The following is a 24,471-nucleotide window of genomic DNA, read 5'->3' as shown; positions in this document are numbered from 1 at the left end:
ATTGGCTAATTGACATCATTAAGTAAATTGGAGGCGTACCTGTGGATGTATTCAAGGCCTACCTTCAAACTTAGTGCCTCTTTGCTTCAAAAGAAAAATCAAAAGAAATCAGCCAATCAGCCACCTCAGAAAACAAATTGTAGACCTCCACAAGACTGGTTCATCTTTAGGAGCAATTTCCAAATGCCTGAATGTACCACGTTCATCTGTACAAACAATAGTACGCAAGTATAAACACCATGGACCACGCATCCATCATACCGCTCAGGAAGGAGACGCGTTCTGTCTCCTAGAGATGAACGTACATTGGTGTGAAAAGTGGATTGAGAATTACCTGTCTAAAAGAACACCAAGTGTGTTCTTTAATGGTAGCCTCTACAACATAATCCAGGTAGAATCAGGCATTACCCAGGGCAGCTGTCTAGGCCCCTTACTTTCTTAAATCTTTACTAATGACCTGGCTCTGAGTAAATCCAGTGTGTCTATGTATGCGGATGACTCAATACTATACATGTCAACTACCACAGCAAGTAAAATCTCTGCAACACTTACAACAGGTCTGTAGTCAGTTTCAGAATGGGCGGCAATAAATAAAGTCCTAAATATTTCAAAAACTAAAAGCATTGTATTTGGGACAAATCATTCACTAAACCATTGACCTCAGCTAAATCTTGTAAGGAATAATGTGGAAATTGTGCAAGTTGAGGAGACTAAACTGCTTGGAGTAAACCTGGATCGCAAACTGTTATGTTCAAAACATATTGATGCAACAGTGGCTAAGATGGGGGAGAAGTCTGTCCATAATAAAGTATTACTCTGCCTTTTAACAACACTATCAACAAGGCAGGTCCTACAGGCCCTAGTTTTGTCGCACCTTGACTACTGTTCAGTCGTGTGGTCAGGTGCCACAAAGAGGGACTTGGGTAAAGTACAACTGGCCCAGAACAGGGCAGCACGGCTGACCCTTAAATGTACACAGAGAGCTAACATTAATAATATGCATGTAAATCTCTCATGGCTCAAAGCGGAGGAGAGATTGACTTCATCACTACTTGTATTTGTTAGAGGTATTGACATGTTGAATGCACTGAACTGTCTGTTTAAACTACTAGCACACAGCTCGGACATCCATACATACCCCACAAGACATGCCACCAAAGGTCTCTTCACAGTCCCCAAGTCCAGAACAGACTATGGGAGGCACACAGTACTACATAGAGCCGTGACTACATGGAACTCTATTCCACATCAAGTAACTCACGCAAGCAGTAGAATCAGATTTAAAAAAACAGATAAAAATACACCTTATGTAACAGTGAGAACTGTGAAGAGACACACACAGGTACAAACACACATAACATACACACTATACACATACGTACCCCTGGATAGTGTTGTAGTAGAGTAGGGGATGGAGGAAACACAATGTATTGTGAAATCTGTTGTAAAATGTATTTTAATGTTTAAAAATAGTATTACAATATATATTACTGCCTTAATTTTAGCTGGACCCCAGGAAGAGTAGCTGCCTTGGCAGCAGCTAATGGGGATCCATAATAAACCCCAGGAAGAGTAGCAGCCTTGGCAGCAGCTAATGGGGATCCATAATAAACCCCAGGAAGAGTAGCTGCCTTGGCAGCAGCTAATGGGGATCCATAATAAACCCCAGGAAGAGTATCTGAATTGGCAGCAGCTAATGGGGATCCATAATAAATCCCAAGAAGAGTAGCTGCCTTGGCAGCAGCTAATGGGGATCCATAATAAACCCCAGGAAGAGTAGCTGAATTGGCAGCAGCTAATGGGGATCCATAATAAACCCCAGGAAGAGTAGCTGCCTTGGCAGCAGCTAATGGGGATCCATAATAAACCCCAGGAAGAGTAGCTGCCTTGGCAGCAGCTAATGGGGATTTATAATAATAAATACAAATACAACAATGATAAGCACAGAAACCTACACTACCTGACCAAAAGTATGTGGACACCTCCTCGTCAAACATCACATTCCAAAATCATGGACATTAATATGGAGTTGGTCCCCCCTTTGCTGCTATAACAGCCTCCCCTCTTCTGGGAAGGCTTTCCACTAGATGTTGGAACATTGCTGCTATAACAGCCTCCACTCTTCTGGTAAGGCTTTCCACTAGATGTTGGAACATTGCTGCTATAACAGCCTCCACTCTTCTGGGAAGGCTTACCACTAGATGTTGGAACATTGCTGCTATAACAGCCTCCACTCTTCTGGGAAAGCTTTCCACTAGATGTTGGAACATTGCTGCTATAACAGCCTCCAGTCTTCTGGTAAGGCTTTCCACTAGATGTTGGAACATTGCTGCTATAACAGCCTCCACTCTTCTGGGAAGGCTTTCCACTAGATGTTGGAACATTGCTGCTATAACAGCCTCCACTCTTCTCGGAAGGCTTTCCACTAGATGTTGGAACATTTCTCCGGGGGACTTGCTTCCATTCAGCCATAAGAATATTAGTGAAGTAAGGCACTGATGTTGGGCGATTAGACCTGGCTCGCAGTCGGCGTTCCAATTCATCCCAAAGGTGTTATATGGGGTTTAGGTCAAGGCTCTGTGCAGGCCAATAAAGTTCTTCCACACCAATCTCAACAAACCATTTCTGTATGGACCTCGCTTTGTGCACGGGGGGCATTGTCATGCTGAAACAGGAAAGGGCCTTCCCCAAACTGTTGCCTCGAAGCTGGAAACACAGAATCGTCTAGTGTATGCTGTAGTGTTAAGATTACCCTTCACTGGAACTAAGGAGCCTGAACAATGAAAAACATCCCCAGGCCATTGTCCAATGTCGGCGAGCTTTACGTCACTCCAGCCGATGCTTAGCATTGCACTTGCATTTGTTTTTTCTCTCACCCATCTATACACAATAGCCAATAACGACAAAGTGAAAACATGTTTTCAGATATTATGGCAAATTTATTGAAAATTAATATCTAATTTACATAAGTATTTACACCCGAGTCAACACTTTGTGGAAGCACCACTGGCAGCAATTACAGCTTTGAGTCTTTCTGGGTAAGTCTCTAAGAGCTTGACACACCTGGATTGTGCAACAATTGCCCATTTTTCTTTTCAAAATTCTTCAAGCTCTGTCAAAATTGGTAGACAACCATTTTTAGATATTGCCATAGATTTAAGTAGATTTAAGTCAAAACTGTACCTCAGTGTAGATTTGGCCTTGTGTTTTAGGTTGTTGTCCTGCTGAAAGGTGAAATAATCTCCCAGAGTCTGGTGGAAAGCAGACTGAACCAGGTTTTCCTCTAGGATTTTGCCTGTGCTTAGTGCCATTCTGTTTCTTTTTTATCCTGAAAAACTCCCCAGTCCTTAACTATTACAAGCATACCCATAACATGCAGCCACCACTATGATTGAAAATATGGGGAGTGGTACTCAGTAATGTGTTGTTTTAGATTTGCCCCAAACAAATGTCACCAGACAGACAGACAGACAGACAGACAGACAGACAGACAGACAGACAGACAGACAGACAGACAGACAGACAGACAGACAGACAGACAGACAGACAGACAGGAGTACTGAACAAACAGGCTACAATGTTATAGTATAGAATTGTATAGTGCAGCATAGTCTAGTTCAAAGGCCCAGTGCAGTCAAAAAACATGATTTGCCTGTGATTTATTTACATTTATACACAATGAGGTTGGAAAAGTAAAAGTTATGATAATGCCCTTTTAGTGTAAGAGCAGTTTGAAAAGGCTGCCTGAAATTTCAGCTTGTTTTGGTGGGATGGAGTTTTGTCTGGCCTGGTGAGGTCACCAGGTGGTAAATTGGTTAACAGACCAATAAGAAAGACAGTTCCAAACCTCTCTGCCAATAACAGCTAGTTTTCAGTTTTCCCCTCCCCACTGAGACCACTCCCACCAAAATTCTTGCTTGAGAAATTCCACTTTCCGAATAAGTTATTTTTGTTTACCTTTTTACCATTTTAATTTAAACCAATCACAGTAAGGTACTTAATTGTTACCCAGAAATGATTTGATATTGAGATTTTTTTTAAAAACAACTGCATTTGACCTTTAAGCATTGAGCTGTGGTCACTGTATCTATACGTTTTATCCGCAGCATGGGTGTCTGACTGTGGGTGAGACATGGCACGGCTGCATGAGAAGAAGTCCGATTTTCAAAGTGGCCCAGTGCCTATTACGTACAGTGCATTCAGAAAGTATTCAGACCCCTTCCCCTTTTCCACAATTTGTTTCGTTACAGCGTTAATTCTGACATGGATTAAATACAAAATATCCTCATCAATCTATACATAATACCCTGTAATGACAAAACTAAAACAGGTTTCTAGAAATGTTAGGAAATGTATATAAAAAAAAAACAGATATAACGTATTTGCATAACCATCTCTGCAGCCCTCCACCAATCAGGCCTTTATGGTAGAGTGGCCAGACGGAAGCCACTCCTCAGTAAAAGGCACATGACAGCCCGCTTTGAGTTAGCCAAAAGGCACTTAAAGGACTCTCAGACCATGATAAACAAGATTCTCTGGTCTGATGAAACCAAGATTGAACTCTTTGGCCTGAATACCAAGTGTCACATCTGGAGGAAACGTGGCACCATCTCTACGGTGAAGCATGGTAGTGGCACCATCATGCTGTGGGGATGTTTTTCAGCGGCAGGGACTGGGAGACTAGTCAGGATTAATGGAAAGATGAACGGAGCAAAGTACAGAGTGATCCTTGATGAAAACCTTCTCCGGAACGCTTTGGACCTCAGAATGGGGGCGAAGGTTCACCTTCCAACAGGACAACGACCCTAAACACACAGCCAAGACAACGCAGGGGTGACTTCGGGACAAGTCTCTGAATGTCCTTGAGTGGCCCAGCTAGAGCCTGGACTTGAAAATGATCTAACATCTCTGGAGAGACCTGTGCAGCGACACTCCCCATCCAACCTGACAGAGCTTGAGAAAATCTGTAGAGAGAAGAATGGGAGAAACTTAACAAATACAGGTGTGCCAAGATTGTAGCGTCATACCCAAGAAGACTCAAGGCTGTAATCGCTACCAAAGGTGCTTCAACAAGTAAAGGGTCTGAATACTTATGTAAATGTGATATTTCAGTTTTTAAAAACCCGTTTTTGCTTTGTCATTATGGGGTATTGTGATGTCATTATGGGGTACTGTGTGTAGATTGATGAGGAAAAACAACTATTTAATACATTTTATAATAAGGCTGTAAAGTAACAAAATGTGGTAAATGTCAAGGGGTCTGAATACTGTCCGAAGGCATTGTATAGTATAGTTCTGAAAGTTATGTAAGCTCTTTAAGTTATAAATAAGTTGAGCTGTGAGAGATAGGACAGAACTAGAACACCTTGTTCCCTTTCTCCTTCCAGCCCACTGTCTACTGTCTGCAGTACAGTACTGGGCCTTATCTGCATAGCCACGAAGAAGATCTTACTGCATCAACGTCACATGGTTGAGTCTCAGTCTCAGATAAGATTCAACTTGTACACCTATACCCTTCCTTTTTGTAGGCTACTCCTACTGCAGTTTCACCACAGTTGTGAGTTGTGCAGAACTGAGAAAGTATCAGAATAATTCAAGCAGCTCGAGGCAAAAGCAACGTAACATCTGCTTAGGGCCACGCAATATATATCCTTTTTCATTGTTCTTAACTCAACTTACTATTGAGAGTAAGAATAGTAGAATTACACCAGGTACAATTTAGAAAATGTGGTTGTGCATCATTCAGTCACTGAAAAGTCGCCCATTTCGCCATGCCATCAAACAATAATCATGGCTGCATAACGATCGGGCATGCTGGGCACATGCCCAGGGCCCTGACCACATGCCCAGGGCCCTGACCACATGCCCAGGGCCCTGACCACATGCCCAGGGCCCTGACCTCATGCCCAGGGCCCTGACCTCATGCCCAGGGCCCTGACCACATGCCCAGGGCCCTGACCACATGCCCAGGGCCCTGACCACATGCCCAGGGCCCTGACCACATGCCCAGGGCCCTGACCTCATGCCCAGGGCCCTGACCTCATGCCCAGGGCCCTGCCCTCAAGGGGGACGCTGTTGATTTTGTTAGTCTTTCTTACTTAGATGTCATATTAACATGGCATAATAAGTCATGGCAAAATGGATTGAATTACAGGAAAATACTTGTAAAACTGCACATTTATTTTCTCTGAATTTATAGAATTTCATGAAATTTGTTATAAAATTGCTAAATTTTCTCTCTGCCCAATGGCAAAATGTGTAGAATTGCATAAAACTTGCTTTAAAATGGAAACATTTTCTCTGCACCCCATGTTAAAATGTGTAGAATTGATGGAAATGAACTTTAAAATTTTGTTTTTTCTCTCTGCTGTTAAGGGGGGGGGGGGGGGTTTGCCGCAAGGTGGAGGGGCCCATCCAAATATTGCTTAGGGACCCCAAAACGCTAGAGCCGGCCCTGGATTCAAGGATGACCCAGGTGCACACTGTTCAAGGACAGTAACTCACTTACCTAACTAGCTCATAGTGTGAAGTGAAGTGCTATGTAGGAGTTGCATGTGGGCATTAGATTAGTCAACATTTGATTACACTCAATTGGCAAACTATTTCCAGAGATGTAGACTACAGCTATTCCAAGAAGTACAAAATCAGGAAAGTCTCATTTTCTACAATTGTGTTTAGGAGACTTTTAAATAAGCTGTCCAGTGTTTCCAGAAATATTATATATAATAAATTACAATATGAGTGAAATAGTTCTCCTTAAAAAAAATGTAATTAAATATGTTTTAAAACAGCTTTTCTGTGTTTGAATGCTATGGCCATATCACAACAACAGAATGGTCTGGGCATATACTGGTCAATAAAAGTATTACTGACAAGTAAACAGCTGATTGGGCAGCTCAGCCAATGAGACGTCTCACACAAAAACATGACGCCATCCGCTACGAGGAAATAGAAAGCAAGTTTGAGGTGGGATTTTTGAAGTGTTTTTTTCCCCCCTCTCATTTATGCTTTTGTCATAAATACAAGTATAGGACGAGTCAACCACGTTTTTGGTGTTATGAGTAACATATTATGAGCTTTTAAAAGTGAGACTTTCTTTGCACAAGATGATGTGAAAAAAAGGGAAGAGATCCATAACCCCAAGCATGAACTGATGACATATGAAACATTTGTATCTTGAGAATGACATAATATTACCTCCTGTGACTTTTCATATGCATAAGACCTATAGGCCTAAACCGAGAAGACACGGGCGGTCCGTATTTGGCTTATCAAAACGATGGGAGTTTAGCAGAGCTTTACACTCAGGTAATGACAACCAATAGGAAGGCATGCGAGTGTTCGAACACGCTCACTCACGAGAGAGGCGGTCCCTACGCCGTCCCAACATATCACACCTTGTGGTTTGATGAAGTGCTGACTGCAGTAGGATCTATTGGGCAATAGAGTTGTCTTGAAAAGGAATCCGGCGGTACAGCTCCAATTGTCGGCTCGCAGAAGAAGAGGCAGGTGACCGTATAGCAGGCAGAGCCACCTCCGCTTGGCAGTCTGAACGCAAGGCACATCGGTGGAAAACGACTGTATATTAGACCTTTATTGTCGTAATAGATGTTCCATATTTAACTACATGCCTTTTAATTTAATTGTTTAGTTAGTCTGTTCTCCCTCCGAGATGGATAGCGCGCACACGAAATCCGCATCTGAAGTTTTAGAGAACTTCAGTGTGAACGAAAACACTGGACTCACACTTGAACAAGTGAAATCTAATTTTGAAAAATATGGACCGAACGGTGAGTAACATTGTTGCTGTTTACTGTTATTCAGTTTACATGGTTGAGTGTTAAATGCCATTTTTTCCACAGTCACGGATATCATTGAACAGTTTAGGGAAGTTGTAATTTTACCACGGTCACGGATTTCATTGAGTAGTTTAGGGAAATGATTAAATTAAATGGTTAAATGATTTCCCCGCGCCTTATTGAAAAACACGAATATCTGTCGCATACATCCTGCAAATGTTTCTTCCACCCGACATCTTTTGACTGATCTTATGCTTGACGCTACTGTCCGTTGTTTCATTTTTTTTTATCACACTTCACTGAGCTACATTGAGTTTCTCGCTTTAAACAAAGTTGTGTGTAAATGGGGAAACAACGCACTGAACCCGATCGCTCCTTATCACGGATAACTATTACAACCTTCAACCAGATTAATAGAATATGCTATTATTGTAACACCTGTATTTAGGCTGGACGTCTATCGCATCGGTTTTGTAATGCATTCATGCATGTATATTATTTTGTGGGGATGGGGGGGGGGGGGGTAGACTAGTATTATGGCACGTTCATCAACGACAATTATTAATTAAGAATAAGTGCAATACTGTAACAATTTCATTTGGGGCTATAGTCAACAATAGGAATAGCCTTTACACATTATGGTACCATCTAGCTTTTTGATCATGACTCTGTTCCATTACATTACACATAGTCATTGGACTAAGGCACATTCTATACGGGGGGTTTATTGGATGCTCGGGTCTGGACATTAACATGCATCGCTTGCAATATATGCAAAATTACCTTATATTTTCATATCAGCGATCCATAATTATATATATTTTTAAAGGGTAAACGTGATACATACATTTTCTATAGGGTTAGGGTCCAACGTAGCCATATTTCCATGTTACAGCGCTTTTCTACGGAAAACAGACAGAAGACCGTGGACTACCTGTGCGAATGAGCTTTCTGGCTCTTCCGAACACCTGTGTGTAAACGAAAGATGGACGCCACAAACGTGTTGTCACTGAAAAATACTGTCGGCTGCAACTACGTTAAAACAGTGTACATACAGTAAGTGTGCGTTTTTCCATTTAAAAAAAAAAAAATCATTTTAATGTGATATTAAAAGTACAGGGATTTATGTGTCTAGACCCGTACCTCATTTGGTAATCGATTCCCGTTTATAGAGGAGGAAGTATTTGGATGTTTTCACTTCCGGAGCCAATTCGCTTTTTAAACAGAACATGTAAGGTCCTTGGACTAAGGAGTAACTTTAGTCTTGAGCTAATTGGAGAACAACTATTCACCCTTTAATTTAAATATAAATAGGTAACATATTATTTATTACATGTCATTCCTGCTATGGACAGTCTACTATTTCATGTGAATGGATATTTCACACGAGAGGCAGTCAATCAAGTTGATAAGGAGGAAGTGTTTCTGTGGGATAATTCTGTAAAATACACAACTGATAGAGAGAACTTGATTTACCTGTTTCCATTTCAACCCCATTAGTTGTAATACGCATGGTTAATACTCTAGTTTTGAAGTTACACACTCATGCCATGGTAGGCTACTGTATCAAGGGGAAGATACTGGCATTTAGTGATAATTATGGATGCCACTATGGCACCACCATTAATTCTGGATGCCACTATGGCACCACCATTAATTCTGGATTCCACTATGGCACCACCATTAATTCCACTATGGCACCAACATTAATTCCACTATGGCACCACCATTAATTCTGGATTCCACTATGGCACCAACATTAATTCCACTATGGAACCAACATTAATTCCACTATGGCACCACCATTAATTCTGGATTCCACTATGGCACCACCATTAATTCTGGATTCCACTATGGCACCACCATTAATTCCACTATGGCACCACCATTAATTCTGGATTTCACTATGGCACCAACATTAATTCCACTATGGCACCACCATTAATTCTGGATTCCACTATGGCACCACCATTAATTCTGGATTCTACTATGGCACCACCATTAATTCTGGATGCCACTATGGCACCACCATTAATTCTGGATGCCACTATTGCACCACCATTAATTCCACTATGGCACCACCATTAATTCTGGATTCTACTATGGCACCACCATTAATTCTGGATGCCACTATGGCACCACCATTAATTCTGGATGCCACTATTGCACCACCATTAATTCCACTATGGCACCACCATTAATTCTGGATTCTACTATGGCACCACCATTTATTCCACTTTGGCACCACCATTAATTCTGGATGCCACTATGGCACCACCATTAATTCTGGATGCCACTATTGCACCACCATTAATTCCACTATGGCACCACCATTAATTCTGGATTCTACTATGGCACCACCATTTATTCCACTTTGGCACCACCATTAATTCTGGATGCCACTATGGCACCACCATTAATTCCACTATGGCACCACCATTAATTCTGGATTCTACTATGGCACCACCATTAATTCTGGATTCTACTATGGCACCACCATTCATTCCACTATGGCACCACCATTAATTCTGGATTCTACTATGGCACCACCATAGTGGCGCCATAGTGGAATGATAACATTCATAAGTTGAGGAAACTCTTTTTATCTACTTCTGGGAGGAAGGGGAACAACAGCGCGGAACAACAGCGCTGACTTGTGTGAAATCTGCACTGAAAACAAATATTCAGGACCATCCCTCAATGTGCTCAAAGGGGTGTTTCTATAGTCTACAACCTGTTGATGATGCAGTATATTGGTTCACGTCTTTTCCTCTGTGGATTTATTGGATCAAAGCCTTCCGCTAAATCCTTAATCAGATGTAGATGTGGTGCTGCTTAATGGATGTGTTACTGAACTTGGCACCTTTACAATGGTCCTGAGTCTTTGGCCTGATTATTTTTTGCATGGTGGCTGGAGCCTTTTCACTATAGAGGAGCTGTGCTGTGCTGTATCATTAGAGAGAACCAGCAGTCCTTTGTTGCACGGAGCGAAACCTACCCAGAGATCTGTGTGTTGCTGTGACGACTTCATGGAAAAATAAACATCTGGTTACACATCTTTCGTTGCTAGTTGTGAACTGACTTCCCGTGTGTGTGTGTGTGTGTGTGTGCTCGTAGATATGTTTGCTTAAGGGAATACCCTTTCCTCTCTTGGCTGTAAACCAGGGTTGCGTTCAGTAGGGCACAACGTTGTGGAACGTTCAGATATAAATATATTCTGTGGAACAAACATGCCTCTCGGACATGTAGAAGAAGCAATCTTGTCAGATCTATTCATGAAATGTCTATCTGCAAAGTTCAACTGTGTATTTCCTGCTGAACGTGACCAATGTCCCGCTCTCTAATCCCTCACAGCCAACAACACAAGGAAAAGGAAGTGTTAATTTAAGTTTTAATAGCTACACCACTCAGCTGAGATATGTATGTGGCACACTGAACGGCTCGTTCCCCTCTGCCGACAAACCCACCACAGCCTGCCTTTTGTAGTTGACAGCAACGACTCACTGTACTTGGATTACCAAGTCGGTTACAGCGACTCACGCCAATGAGTTTGGTGGTGGTTGCAGGGAGGGAGCCGCTGTTCAAAGTGTGTGGGTGGCATGCTTTTCTGTTACAAACTAGAGGTCGACCGATTAATCGGAATGGCCGATTTAATTAGGGCCGATTTCAAGTTTTCATAACAATCAGAAATCGGTATTTTTGGGCGCCGACTTTTTTTGTTGTTGTGGTATTTTATTCTTAAAAAAAAAAAATGATACCTTTTATTTAACCAGGCAAGTCAGTTGAGAACACATTCTTCTTTTCAATGACGGCCTAGGAACGGTGGGTTTAACTGCCTCGTTCAGGGGCAGAACAACAGATTTTCACCTTGTCAGCTCGGGGGAACCAATCTTGCAACCTTACAGTTAACTGGTCCAACGCAATAACGACCTGCCTCTCTCTCGTTGCACTCCACAAAGAGACGGCCTGTTACGCGAATGCAGTAAGCCAAGGTAAGTTGCTAGCTAGCATTAAACTTATCTTATAAAAAAACAATCAATCATAATCACTAGTTAACTACACATGGTTGATGATATTACTAGATATTATCTAGCGTGTCCTGCGTTGCATATAATCTGACTGAGCATACAAGTATCTAAGTATCTGACTGGGCGGTGGTAGGCAGAAGCAGGCGCGTAAACATTCATTCAAACAGCACTTTCGAGCGTTTTGCCAGCAGCTCTTCGTTGTGCATCAAGCATTGTGCTGTTTATGACTTCAAGCCTGTTAACTCCCGAGATGAGGCTGGTGTGACCGAAGTGAAATGGCTAGCTAGTTAGCGAGCGGTAATAGCATTTAAAACGTCACTCACTCTGAGCCTTCTAGTAGTTGTTCCCCTTGCTCTGCATGGGTAACGCTGCTTCGATGGTGGCTGTTGTCGTTGTGTTGCTGGTTCGAGCCCAGAGAGGAGCGAGGAGAGGGACGGAAGCTATACTGTTACACTGGCAATACTAAAGTGCCTATAAGAACATCCAATAGTCAAAGGTTAATGAAATACAAATGATATAGGGGGAAATATTCCTATAATAACTACAACCTAAAACTTCTTACCTGGGAATATTGAAGACTCAAGTTAAAAGGAACCACCAGCTTACATATGTTCTCATGTTCTGAGCAAGGAACTGAAACGTTAGCTTTCTTACATGGCACATATTGCACTTTTACTTTCTTCTCCAACACTTTGTTTTTGCATTATTTAAACCAAATTTAAAATTTTTCATTATTTACTTGAGGCTAAATTGATTTTATTGATGTATTATATCAAGTTAAAATAAGTGTTCATTCAGTATTGTTGTAATTGTCATTATTACAAATAAAAATAAAATAAAAATCGTCCAATAATCGGTATCGGCGTTGAAAAATCATAATCGGTCAACCTTTATTACAAACCCTCCATGATTACTTCTCGCTCTCTGACACCGAGATGGATTGTTTTCATAGGGAGAAAACAGGAGCTGTTCCGTAGTTCGTTTATTATTACACCTGTAGACAACATGACCACAAACAAACAAGTCCTGCAAACTAATCTCTTACTGGTGAACACAAACAGGATTAGGCAGGCTATTGCTGTATGGCAGTGCCTTTGGGCTTGGGGAACTCGTAAGGCCATAAGCCTAATTATCAGAGAGTTCTCAGTCAGTTTACCTGGTAAAAAAAAGGGTAAATAAATAGTCCGCTGTGCATGAGGGCAATATTTCTGAATATTTATAATGTAATTTAGGAGTAACTAAAAAAAATAAAAAGGTTATGAACTAGGGAAGCCCCTTGTTCCTTCAAGCGATCTGCTCTGCTGTAGCAGGTACTGGCAACACTCCAGGGGAATTATATATCGGCCAGTTTCTTAGACACAGACATAACATTCCTACGCCAGTACAGGACGCGAGGCCTGTTTCAAACTTTGTCTGGCTCTGGAACTCCTGGATGGAGGGTTCGTTAGGCACTGAATGGAAACTAAAGTGGACTATCTGGATTTATAGTTGTTTTCTATTGGAAAATATTTTTTTTCTACAGTATTCTCAGATCACGACCATGGGCTATGTAGGGGAGACTCCTCCGTTTTAGATGATACATTGTCACCGTTGGTAGTGTCAGAGGTGCGTTGTGCCTTGGTGTTACTGTTATCCTAGCATAGCACACACATTCAGTAAGGCCTGTCTTACCCCTAGTCAAAACCTGTGGTGTCATTATGGAAGCCATGTCTCCTTTTATTCTGAAACTGTATGGGGGGGGCATTTTGTTTTGTGACCGCAAGTTTTAACCCTGTGTTTTACATACTCAAAGCTGAAACATTTGGGTGGGTTGATGACATTAACATGGTCAAAAACATTGGTTGTCACTTAATGAGTTGGTTTCAATAGTTACAAACGGTGACAAACACTAGCAAGCAGAGTATATCTCAGTTCTTTCCTTCATGTTAAGAGGACCTTCTGTCCACACAGACCAGTGGGACTCGCGCTTAGTGTCCTTGCTACTTCAGGCCACACACACCCACACCCATCCGGTAATATGTAGTGTGTCATTCACAAGAATAATTACAACTTCTCTTTTTGTCTGCTGGTGTTACTTGTGAAGACCGCGACTCTGAGCGTGTGTGTAGTGAAAGAAGACAGTACGTTCAGCGTGCAGAGGGGCCCGTCTATGACAAAAGATGTTGCTTTGAGAACGTGTGTGAGTGGTGACTTGTATTTGCAGCTCGCACCCCCAACCACATGGGGGGTGGTTTAAAAAAGCATTTTTTTGTACCCCTGTGTTTGTGTAAGAGAAATGGGCCAGCACGCTGACTCTGTCGTCTGGCTGGGGCTGCTGACTTAATATTTGTAGAACACAGACCCTAACCCTACCCTAGGGAAAACACAGACCCTAACCCTACCCTAGGTAAAACACAGACCTTAACCCTACCCTAGGTAAAACACTAACCCTACCCTAGGTAAAACACTAACCCCACCCTAGGTAAAACACTAACCCTACCCTATGTAAAACACTAACCCTACCCTAGGTAAAACACTAACCCTACCCTAGGTAAAACACTAACCCTACCCTAGGTAAAACACAGACCCTAACCCTACCCTAGGTAAAACACAGACCCTAACCCTACCCTAGGTAAAACACAGACCCTAACCCTACCCTAGGTAAAACACAGACCCTAACCCTACCCTAGGTAAAACACAGACCCTAACCCTACCCTAGGTAAAACACAGACCCTAACCCTACCCTAGGTAAAACACAGACCCTAACCCTACCCTAGGTAAAACACAGACCCTAACCCTACCCTAGGTAAAACACAGACCCTAACCCTACCCTAGGTAAAACACAGACCCTAACCCTACCCTACGTAAAACACAGACCCTAACCCTACCCTACGTAAAACACAGATCTTACCCCTACGTAAAACACAGATCCTACCCCTACGTAAAACACAGATCCTACCCCTACGTAAAACACAGATCCTACCCCTACGTAAAACACAGATCCTACCCCTACGTAAAACACAGATCCTACCCCTACGTAAAACACAGACCCTACCCTACGTAAAACACAGACCCTACCCTCTGTAAAACACAGATCCTACCCCTCTGTAAAACACAGATCCTACCCCTCTGTAAAACACAGATCCTACCCCTACGTAAAACACAGATCCTACCCCTACGTAAAACACAGATCCTACCCCTACGTAAAACACAGATCCTACCCCTACGTAAAACACAGACCCTACCCTACGTAAAACAGACTAGGGTTGAATGGCGGAAACCTGGTTACCAAGATTTACGACCCAAAACTATGGGTGATGGCATTGTCATGCTGGAGGGTCATGTCAGGATGAGCCTAAAGGAAGTGTACCACATGAGGGAGGAGGATGTCATCCCTGCAACGCACAGCATTGAGATTGCCTGCAATGAGAACAAGCTCAGTCCGATGATGCTGTGACACACCGCCCCAGACCATGACGGACCCTCCACCTCGATCCCGCTCCAGAGTACAGGCCGCGGTGTAACGCTCATTCCTTCGACCATAAACGCAAATCCGACCATCACCCCTGGTGAGACAAAACTGCGACTCGTCAGTGAAGAGCACTTTTTGCCAGTCTTGTCTGGTCCAGCAATGGTGGGTTTGTACCCATAGGCGACGTTGTTGCCGGTGGTGTCTGGTAAGGACCTGCCTTACAACAAGCCTACAAGCCCTCAGTCCAGCCTCTCTCAGCCTATTGTGGACAGTCTGAGCACTGATGGAGGAATTTTGTGTTCCTGGTGTAACTTGGGCAATTGTTATTGCCATCCTGTACCTGTCCCGCATGTGTGATCTTCAGATGTACCAATCCTGTGCCGGTGTTGTTACACGTGGTCTGCCACTGCGAGGACGATCAGCTGTCCGTCCTGTCTCCCTGTAACGCTGTCTTAGGCGTCTCTTGATATGAACATTGCAATGTATTGCCCTGGCCACATCTGCAGTCCTCATGCCTCCTTGCAGCATACCTAAGGCCTGTTCACGCAGATGAGCAGGGACCCTTGGCATCCTTCTTTGAGTGTTTTTCCAGAGTCAGTAGAAATGCCTATTTAGTGTCCTAAGTTTTCATTACTGTGACCTTAATTGCCTACCGTCTGTAAGCTCTTAGTGTCTTAACGACCGTTCCACAGGTGCATGTTCATTAATTGTTTATGGTTCATTGAACAAGCACGGGAAACAGTGTTTAAACACTTTACAATGAGATCTGTGAAGTTCTTTGGATTTTTACAAATTGTCTTTGAAAGACAAGAGTTCTGAAAAAGGGACGTTTCTTTTTTTTGCTGAGTTTATGAATGGAATAGAACTGTTAAATGATATTGGATGTCTAAATGTAGCTTCTCTATTGCCTTGTCTCCCTCCGCATGGTGAATCACCAATGTTCAGGGTGGGGGACAGACCGCCCGTCTCAAAATGGAGCACAGTCCTCAGCTATAAGGCCGTAGACCAATCATCTCATGGTAACTTTTTTTTCTTTTGACAGGCAGGTAGGCCTACAAGGGGGCGGAGTTGCAATCTACTGCAGCGTTCTGTCATGCTATCCAGGTCTGTGCCCAAACCATTTGAGCTTCTACTTTTAAAAATCCACCTTTCCAGAAACAAGTCTCTCACCGTTGCCGCTTGTTATAGACCCCCTCAGCCCCCAGCTGTGCCCAGGACACCATATGTGAATTGATTGCCCCCCATCTATCTTCAGAGCTTTTGCTGTTAGGTGACCTAAACTGGAACATGCTTAACACCCCGGCCATCCTACAATTTAAGTTTGATGCTCTCAATCTCACACAAATTATCAATGAACCTACCAGGTACAACCCCAAATCCGTAACCATGGGCACCCTCTTAGATAGCATCCTGACCAACTTGCCCTCCAAATACACCTCTGCTGTCTTCAACCAGGATCTCAGCAATCACTGCCTCATTGGTTGCGTCCGTAATGGGTCTGCGTTTAAACGACCACCCCTCATCACTGTCAAAACGCTCCCTAAAACACTTCAGTGAGCAGGCATTTCTAAACGACCTGGCCTGGGTATCCTGGAATGATATTGACCTCATTCTGTCAGTAGAAGATGTCTGGGTATTCTTTTAAAAGTGATTTTCTCACAATATTAAATAAGCATGCCCCATTAAAAAAATGTAGAACCAGGAACAGATATAGCCCGTGGTTCACTCCAGACCTGACTGCCCTTGACCAGCACAAAAACATCCTGTGGCGTACTGCATTAGCATCGAATAGCCCCCGCATTATGCAACTTTTCATGGAAGTTAGGAACCACTATACACAGGCAGTTAGGAAAGCAAAGGCTAGCTTTTTCAAACAGAAATTTGCATCCTGCAGCACAAACTCCAAAATGTTCTGAGACACTGTAAAGTCTATGGAGAATAAGAACACCTCCTCCCACTGCACTGAGGCTAGGAAACACTGTCACCACCGATAAATCCACTATAATTGAGAAATTCAATAAGCATTTTTCTACGGCTGGCCATGCTTTCCACTTTGCTACCCCTACCCCGGTCAACAACCCTGCTCCCCCCACAGCAACGTGCCCAAGCCTCTCCCATTTCTCCTTCACCCAAATCCAGATAGCTGATGTTCTGAAAGAGCTGCAAAATCTGGACCCCTACAAATCAGCAGGGCTAGACAATCTGGACCCTCTCTTTCTAAAATGATCTGCAGCAATTGTTGCAACCACTATTTCTAGCCTGTTCAACGTCTCTTTCGTATCGTCTGAGATCCCTAAAGATTGGAAAGCTGCCACAGTCATCCCCCCCCTATTCAAAGGGGGAGACACTCTCTAGATCCAAACTGTTACAGACCTATATCCATCCTGCCTTGCCTTTCTAAAATATTCTAAATGCCAAGTTAACAAACAGATCACCGACCATTTCGAATCCCACCGTACCTTCTCCGCTATGAAATCTGGTTTCCGAGCTGGTCATGGGTGCACCTCAGCCACGCTCAAGGTCCTAAACAATATCATAACCTCCATCGATAAGGGGCAATACTGTGCATTCATAGACCTGGCCAAGGATTTCGACACTGTCAATCACCACATTCTTATCGGCAGACTCAACAGCCTTGGTTTCTCAAATGACTGCCTAGCCTGGTTCATCAATTCATTTTCAGATGGAGATCAGTGTGTCAAACCGGAGGGTCTGTTGTCCGGACCTCTGGCAGTCTCTATGGGGGTGCCACAGGGTTCATTTCTCGGGCCGACTCTTTTCTCTGTATATATCAATGATGTCGCTCTTGCTGCTGGTGATTCTCTGATCCACCTCTACGCAGACGACACCATTCTGCGTACTTCTGGCCCTTCTTTGGACACTGTGTTAACTAACCTCCAGATGAGCTTCAATGCCATACAACTCCCCTTCTGTGGCCTCCAACTGCTCTTAAATCCAAGTAAAGCTAAATGCATGCTCTTCAACCGATCAATACCAGCACCTGCCTGTCGGTCCAGCATCCCTACTCTGGACGGTTCAAACTTTGAATTTGTGGACATCTACAAATACCTAGGTGTCTCTCCTTCCAGACTCACATTAAGCATCTCCAATCCAAAATCAAATTCCTATTTTGCAACAAAGCCTCCTTCAGTCACCAAACATACCCTGGTAAAACTATCCTACTGATCCTTGACTTTGGTGACGTCATTTACAAAATAGCCTCGACACTCTACTCAGCAAATTGGATGCAGTCTATCACAGTGCCATCTGTTTTGTCACCAAAGCCCCATATACTTCCCACCACTGTGACCTGTATGCTCTCGTTGGCTAGCCCTCTCTTCATATTCTTCGCCAAACCCATTGGCTCCATGTCATCTAAAAGTCTTTGCTAGGTAAAACCCCACCTTATCGCAGCTCACTGGGCACCATAGCTGCACCCACCCGTAGCAGGCGCTCCAACAGGTATATTTTTCTGGTCACCCTCAAAGCCAATACCTCCTTTGGCCGCCTCTCCTTCCAGTTCCCTGCTGCCAATGACTGGAACGAACTGCAAAAATCACTGAAGCTGGAGACTCATATCTCCCTCACTAACTTTAAGCTCCAGCTGTCAGAGCAGCTCACAGTTCACTGCACCTGTACATAGCCCATCTGTAAATAGCCCATCCAACTACCTCATCCCCATATTGTTATTTTTTGTTGTTGCTCCTTTGCACCTCAGTAGCTCTACTTGCACATTCATCTTCTGCACATCTATCACTCCAGTATTTAATTACTAAATTGTAATTACTTCGCCACTATGGCCTATTTATTGCCTTATCTCCCTTATCTCACCTCATTTGCACACACTGTATATAGACTTTTTTTTTTCTTCCTATTCTGTTCTTGACTATATGCTTGTTTATTCCATGTGTAACTCTGTTTTTGTCGCTTTGCTTTATCTTAGCCAGGTCACGGTTGTGAATGAGAACTTGTTCTCAACTGGCTTACCTGGTTAAATAAAGGTTAAATGAGTCAGTCACAGTCAGAGGCCTTCTGAATGTTGAGTCACTGAGCTAAGCAGAGGCAGCATTGAGCTACACACAGACCCTTCTATCTGTCAGTGCTGCTCAGTCTTCACTGAATTAGACTTGATCATGTGATTGGTTCTTACTGCTGTCTTGTTGAGGGGCCTGATGGTATCCCAGGTGGTAGTTGGTTGGCTCTGTTGAAGCAGCTCAACTCTCTCTGTGTGTGTGTACCGTATTTTACTACACACACCGCCCAGCCCTAGAGAACCCCCCCATGCCTGAGGTACTGATGCTATATTTGGTTAATTACTTTAGATACTACTAATAGAGAAATACATCTACATCTTGAGTTTAACAACCCAAAATGGCCGCTTCTCATGCCAAGAGTAGTAGTGAGTAGTGCGAGCCACAGTTGGACCAGGTAGGCTCTCCCAGTCCACTCACCACAACTCTAGTAACGTTACATCGCTCCAGGCCACGGGTGAGCTCTCTGCCAAATCCTCTGCCGTATCTCTGTCTCTCACGCACAAAACCGGAGAGACAGGCATTCACACACACACACAAAGACGGGGAGGGAGACAGACCCAACTACCCTTAAACACTAAGTCAGCCTCCAGCCTCTCCTGGGAAGGAAGGTGCACTCTCCATTTATATTAAATGAGTGACATCCACTGAGTAGACACGATCATAGACTGCCAGTCAATGATACGTCTGACACTTACCATTCACATCTAATACGTCATCTGGTTAATGTATGTAGATTTACAGTGGGGGTAGAGGAAGGTCACCAGAGTTCACCTTTGTGTAATTTCTAGACCTGACCTGTTTTCACAGACCTTAGCCACAGTCAGTCCTGCTGCAAGGTCTTTAACTATGAGACCGACAGAGAGAGAGAGAGTTGGAGTGCTTGCTGACTGCTCTGCTCTCTATGGCCTTTTTGCCACAGCCGCTGACTGGCTGCTATTTCTTTGACTAACTCTGGCTGTTTTCTTGAATGCAGCAGTAGGCCAACGGAGGGCATCTCCTGACCACCTGCTTATTGCCCCACTATAAAAGCCAGTACCAGTTCCCTCGGTTTCAGAGATTAGCTTTTTAACTATTTAGTCTATGGGGTTACTATGCTGCACTTGCTGTTAGATGCCTAGAGAGCCAGTGCGTGACCCCCTATTAGGGCTTCCGAGTGGCGATCTAAGGCATGGTTCGATTCCAGGCTGTATCACAACCGGCAGTGATTGGAGAGTCCCATAGAGCGGCGCACAATTGGCCCAGCGTCGCCCGGGTTCGGGTTTGGCCCGGGGTAGGCCGTCGTTGTAAAGTAAGAATTTGTTCTTAACTGATTTGCCTGGTTAAAAAAATCTATAATTAATTTGTGAACCACATTTTGACCTATTCCCTTAATGGTGCTCTGGTCAAATGTAACTTTTTAACTATTTAGTCTATGGGGTTACTCTGCTGGTCAAAAGTTCACTATATTGAGAATAGGGTGCAATTTTGATGCAGACCTAGTGTGTAGTGTCGGAATGTATCAAGGTCCTAAAATGCGTTGCTTAACAGTTATTTTGTGTTATTTTCGGCAGGCGTTGGCGACGTTACCCAATGAAACACTGTTTTCCAGTAGTTTCCACAAGCCAAGTAGTCATGGCAACTGTTTTGAAAACGTCCACCTATTTGCAGTTGAGACTGAGAGGACCTCAATAATCTAGCCCTATTGCTGTGCTTTCCATATGATGACCTGTAGTTTTAGTCTGAAACCGTTACAGCTCTAATCATTAGGCAGAGGAGAAATTTTTAAAGGTGTGTGTGTGTGTGTGTGTGTGTGTGGTAGGACGTTGTAGTGAAAGCTTCTGACTCAGCACATCCCATGTCCTAGTGGTGACGGATGTTACGTTTCCTGGTGCTTCTCCTGGCTGTCTGTTACCGGCCATCAGACCTGGGTTCAAATACTATTAAATACTATTACTATTAAGTCTTTCAAATACTTGAAGCATTTTCAGGGTTTCCACTTTTGCAACTATTCCATTGTGCCAGGCTTGATCAAGCCCAGCTAACGTATTTCAAATGCTACCTAAGCTCAGGTTTGCTGGCCATGTACTTGGACATGGAACCTCTATGTTCTGTTGGCTACTGTAACCAGGAAGTGGTTCCTCTCTGGTTGGACTGGTAGTGTATAAACAGGCTGGCTTTTGTTTTCATTGTCTCATAGCCAGGGGGGAGAGCACATGATTGGTAGGGGGGCAGAAAATGAGAAGCTGAGAGCCTGAGAGAGAGAGAGTGGAGAAGAGTAGAGGCATGGTGAAGTCAGTTGGAATGTTCCAGAACAGGCTGAGGCTGACGTAACCCAGATGACTACAGTGAGGAGGAAATCCTTGGCACAGAGAGGGCTGGGGAACCCCGTTCAACCCCTCCAGTCCTCCCTCCCTCTTTCCCTTCCAGCTAGCAAGGCTCTCTTCCCAGCTCAGACCAGCAGAACTAGGAACTGCAGCCAGCCTGTCTGCCATAAAAACAATAGTCTGCCTCCCCACTTGTCTAACCGGGAAAAGGGGATTATGTCAGACTGGCAGAGCAGGGAAAAGTTTTCTGGATCTTCGGACACAGTACACAGTCCTCAAAGGGGGTTCCCCCCATGTTCAGCTCAGAGCTCCTACAGGAACCAGCGCCTCCATATGCATGTTGCTGAAATACTTTATTCTCATTAAACAATGAATCATACAGATCACTGTGTGTGAGGATGAGGCAAGAATGATGATGATGATGAGATAACTGGTTAAGAACTAAGAGGGAATAGAAAGCTGTAGGGCTATGACTGAAATGCATTCACTAGTTGATATTTATAGGCCAGTTTTACAACTACAGTTATATTCCTGCTTCATCTTGCCCTTACTCTCCTGCTTCCTGCTTCTTCTTGTCCTTACTCTCCTGCTTCATCTTGCCCTTTTTTAAAATGTTATTTTACCTTTATTTAACTAGAACAAATTCTTATTTTCAATGACGGCCTAGGAACAGTGGGTTAACTGCCTGTTCAACTACTCTCCCACTTCCTGCTTCTTCTTGCCCTTACTCTCCTGCTTCATCTTGCCCTTACTCTCTTACTTCCTGCTTCTTCTTGCCCTTACTCTCCTGCTTCATCTCGCCCTTACTCTCCCACTTCCTGCTTCTTCTTGCCCTTACTCTCCTGCTTCCTGAATCTTCTTGTCCTTACTCTCCTGCTTCATCTTGCCCTTACTCGCCCACTTCCTGCTTCTTCTTGCCCTTACTCTCCTGCTTCATCTTTCCCTTACTCTCCCACTTCCTGCTTCTTCTTGCCTTTACTCTCCTGCTTCCTTAATCTTCTTGTACTAACTCTCCTGCTTCATCTTGCCCTTACTCTCCCACTTCCTGCTTCTTCTTGCCCTTACTCTTCTGCTTCATCTTGCCCTTACTCTCCCACTTCCTGCTTCATCTCGCCCTTACTCTCCTGCTTCCTGCTTCTTCTTGTCCTTACTCTCCTGCTTCATCCTGCCCTTACTCTCCCACTTCCTGCTTCTTCTTGCCCTTACTCTCCTGCTTCATCTTGCCCTTACTCTCCCACTTCCTGCTTCATCTCGCCCTTACTCTCCTGCTTCCTGCTTCTTCTTGTCCTTACTCTCCTGCTTCATCCTGCCCTTACTCTCCCACTTCCTGCTTCTTCTTGCCCTTACTCTCCTGCTTCATCTCACCCTTACTCTCCCACTTCCTGCTTCATCTTGCCCTTACTCTCCCACTTCCTGCTTCTTCTTGCCCTTACTCTCCTGCTTCATCTTGCCCTTACTCTCCCACTTCCTGCTTCTTCTTGCCCTTACTCTCCTGCTTCCTGAATCTTCTTGTCCTTACTCTCCTGCTTCATCTTGTCCTTACTCTCCCACTTCCTGCTTCTTCTTGCCCTTACTCTCCTGCTTCATCTTTCCCTTACTCTCCCACTTCCTGCTTCTTCTTGCCTTTACTCTCCTGCTTCCTTAATCTTCTTGTCCTTACTCTCCTGCTTCATCTTGCCCTTACTCTCCCACTTCCTGCTTCTTCTTGCCCTTACTCTCCTGCTTCATCTTGCCCTTACTCTCCCACTTCCTGCTTCATCTCGCCCTTACTCTCCTGCTTCCTGCTTCTTCTTGTCCTTACTCTCCTGCTTCATCCTGCCCTTACTCTCCCACTTCCTGCTTCTTCTTGCCCTTACTCTCCTGCTTCATCTCACCCTTACTCTCCCACTTCCTACTTCATCTTGCCCTTACTCTCCCACTTCCTGCTTCATCTTGCCCTTACTCTCCCACTTCCTGCTTCTTCTTGCCCTTACTCTCCTGCTTCATCTCGCCCTTACTCTCCCACTTCCTGCTTCTTCCTGCCCTTACTCTCCCACTTCCTGCTTCTTCTTGTCCTTACTCTCCTGCTTCATCTCGCCCTTACTCTCCCACTTCCTGCTTCTTCTTGCCTTTACTCTCCTGCTTCATCTCGCCCTTACTCTCCCACTTCCTGCTTCTTCCTGCCCTTACTCTCCCACTTCCTGCTTCTTCTTGCCCTTACTCTCCTGCATCATCTTTCCCTTACTCTCCCACTTCCTGCTTCTTCTTGCCTTTACTCTCCTGTTTCATCTCACCCTTACTCTCCCACCACTTGCTTGGATAACATGATCAGTGGAAACAGAGTGTTCTTCAAAGCACAATAACCCGTCTTTGTACTGCTACATTATTCATGTACTCTACCGTGTCAATAAAAATAAATTTCATTAAATGTTATTTTAACCTGAAATCATCAGACTCTTTTTCTTTTGGTTAATCAAAGTTGGTAGGAATGATTCAAAAGCTCCTGATTAACTCTGTGTAATTCTAGTGGTCCTGAAATAAAAATACATTTAATTTCCCGCCGTGCGGGTGTGTGTCTTGCTTGGGTATGTTTTTTGGAAGGGCATGGTTCGTCATGGTTCCTCTACTTTTCGGCCCTCTGAGTGGGATCATGACCATGTAAAACCTTCAATGACTTAGTCGTACTGTAGTTTGTTTCCAAACAGGTCCATCCTGCTTTATTTCAGTATTTTAATCATGACTTTAGAGTAAGACTGGAAATTGTAGGTATTGAGAACATTCTGTGTTAGCAAATATGAATGTTTTGCCCTGATCTCAGTAGGGTTATATAGACCAGTCTTACAGGAGGTCTTAGCTTGACAGGGGAGTGTATTGCTA

The 24,471-nt window shown here is 43.8% G+C and overlaps 1 protein-coding gene across 1 annotated transcript in view; it reads left to right on the top strand.

The window, feature by feature from the left end:
• The first annotated feature begins 7,300 nt into the window (after nt 1-7,300).
• The window catches only part of LOC110534844 (sarcoplasmic/endoplasmic reticulum calcium ATPase 1), a 115,937-nt gene continuing 98,766 nt past the window's right edge, over nt 7,301-24,471 (top strand). The window contains exon 1 of the mRNA XM_036989612.2: nt 7,301-7,790. Coding sequence (XP_036845507.1) covers nt 7,673-7,790 — 118 coding nt within the window. The 5' untranslated portion in view covers nt 7,301-7,672. The remainder of the gene's footprint in view (nt 7,791-24,471) is intronic.

Source organism: Oncorhynchus mykiss, chromosome 10 (assembly GCF_057628025.1).
Source record: "Oncorhynchus mykiss isolate SJ-2025 chromosome 10, ASM5762802v1, whole genome shotgun sequence".
Lineage (NCBI taxonomy): Eukaryota > Metazoa > Chordata > Actinopteri > Salmoniformes > Salmonidae > Oncorhynchus > Oncorhynchus mykiss.
This window is presented reverse-complemented; position numbering and strand designations above follow the sequence as displayed.